At 55.5% G+C, this 506-nt stretch overlaps 1 protein-coding gene across 1 annotated transcript; it reads right to left on the bottom strand.

The window, feature by feature from the left end:
- Positions 1-2: 2 nt before the first annotated feature.
- Positions 3-506, bottom strand: TraAM80_05245 (hydroxymethylglutaryl-CoA reductase (NADPH); the record flags this gene model as incomplete). Its single annotated transcript, XM_029382134.1, has 1 exon — positions 3-506. A coding segment is annotated over one exon (504 nt), but the record flags the coding sequence as incomplete, so codon positions are not given.

The raw sequence follows: 506 nt of genomic DNA, 5'->3' as shown, positions 1-506 counted from the left end.
GTCACGTTGGGCAGCGTCATGTTGGGCAGCGTCATGTTGGGCAGCGTCATGTTGGGCAGCGTCATGTTGGGCAGCGTCATGTTGGGCAGCGTCATGTTGGGCAGCGTCATGTTGGGCAGCGTCATGTTGGGCAGCGTCATGTTGGGCAGCGTCATGTTGGGCGTCACCGCCATAGTCACCCTACTGATGGACGTCGCTGTCAAGCTGGGTGTCACCGTCATAGTCAACGTACTGCTGGGTGTCATCATCATAGTCAACGTACTGATGGGCGTCGCAATCAGGGCGGAAGTCACTGTCACAGTCGCCGTACTGCTTGGTGTCACCGTCACAGTCACCGTGCTGTCTGGCATTGCAATTATGGTCGCCGTATCGCTGGGCTTCACATTCAAGAGTGGTGTCACAGTCATAGTCACAGTACAAGTAGGCGTCACTGACAAGCTAGGCGCTATCGTCAAAGTCATCATACTGCCTGCTGGCACCGTCATGTTGGGCATTGCCTTCATAGT

The sequence above is a fragment of the Trypanosoma rangeli genome (genome assembly GCF_003719475.1).
Source record: "Trypanosoma rangeli strain AM80 chromosome Unknown Tra_15.4_contig_00167, whole genome shotgun sequence".
NCBI lineage: Eukaryota > Euglenozoa > Kinetoplastea > Trypanosomatida > Trypanosomatidae > Trypanosoma > Trypanosoma rangeli.
Note: the sequence above shows the minus strand (reverse complement) of the source record. Positions and strands in the feature narration are given on the sequence as shown.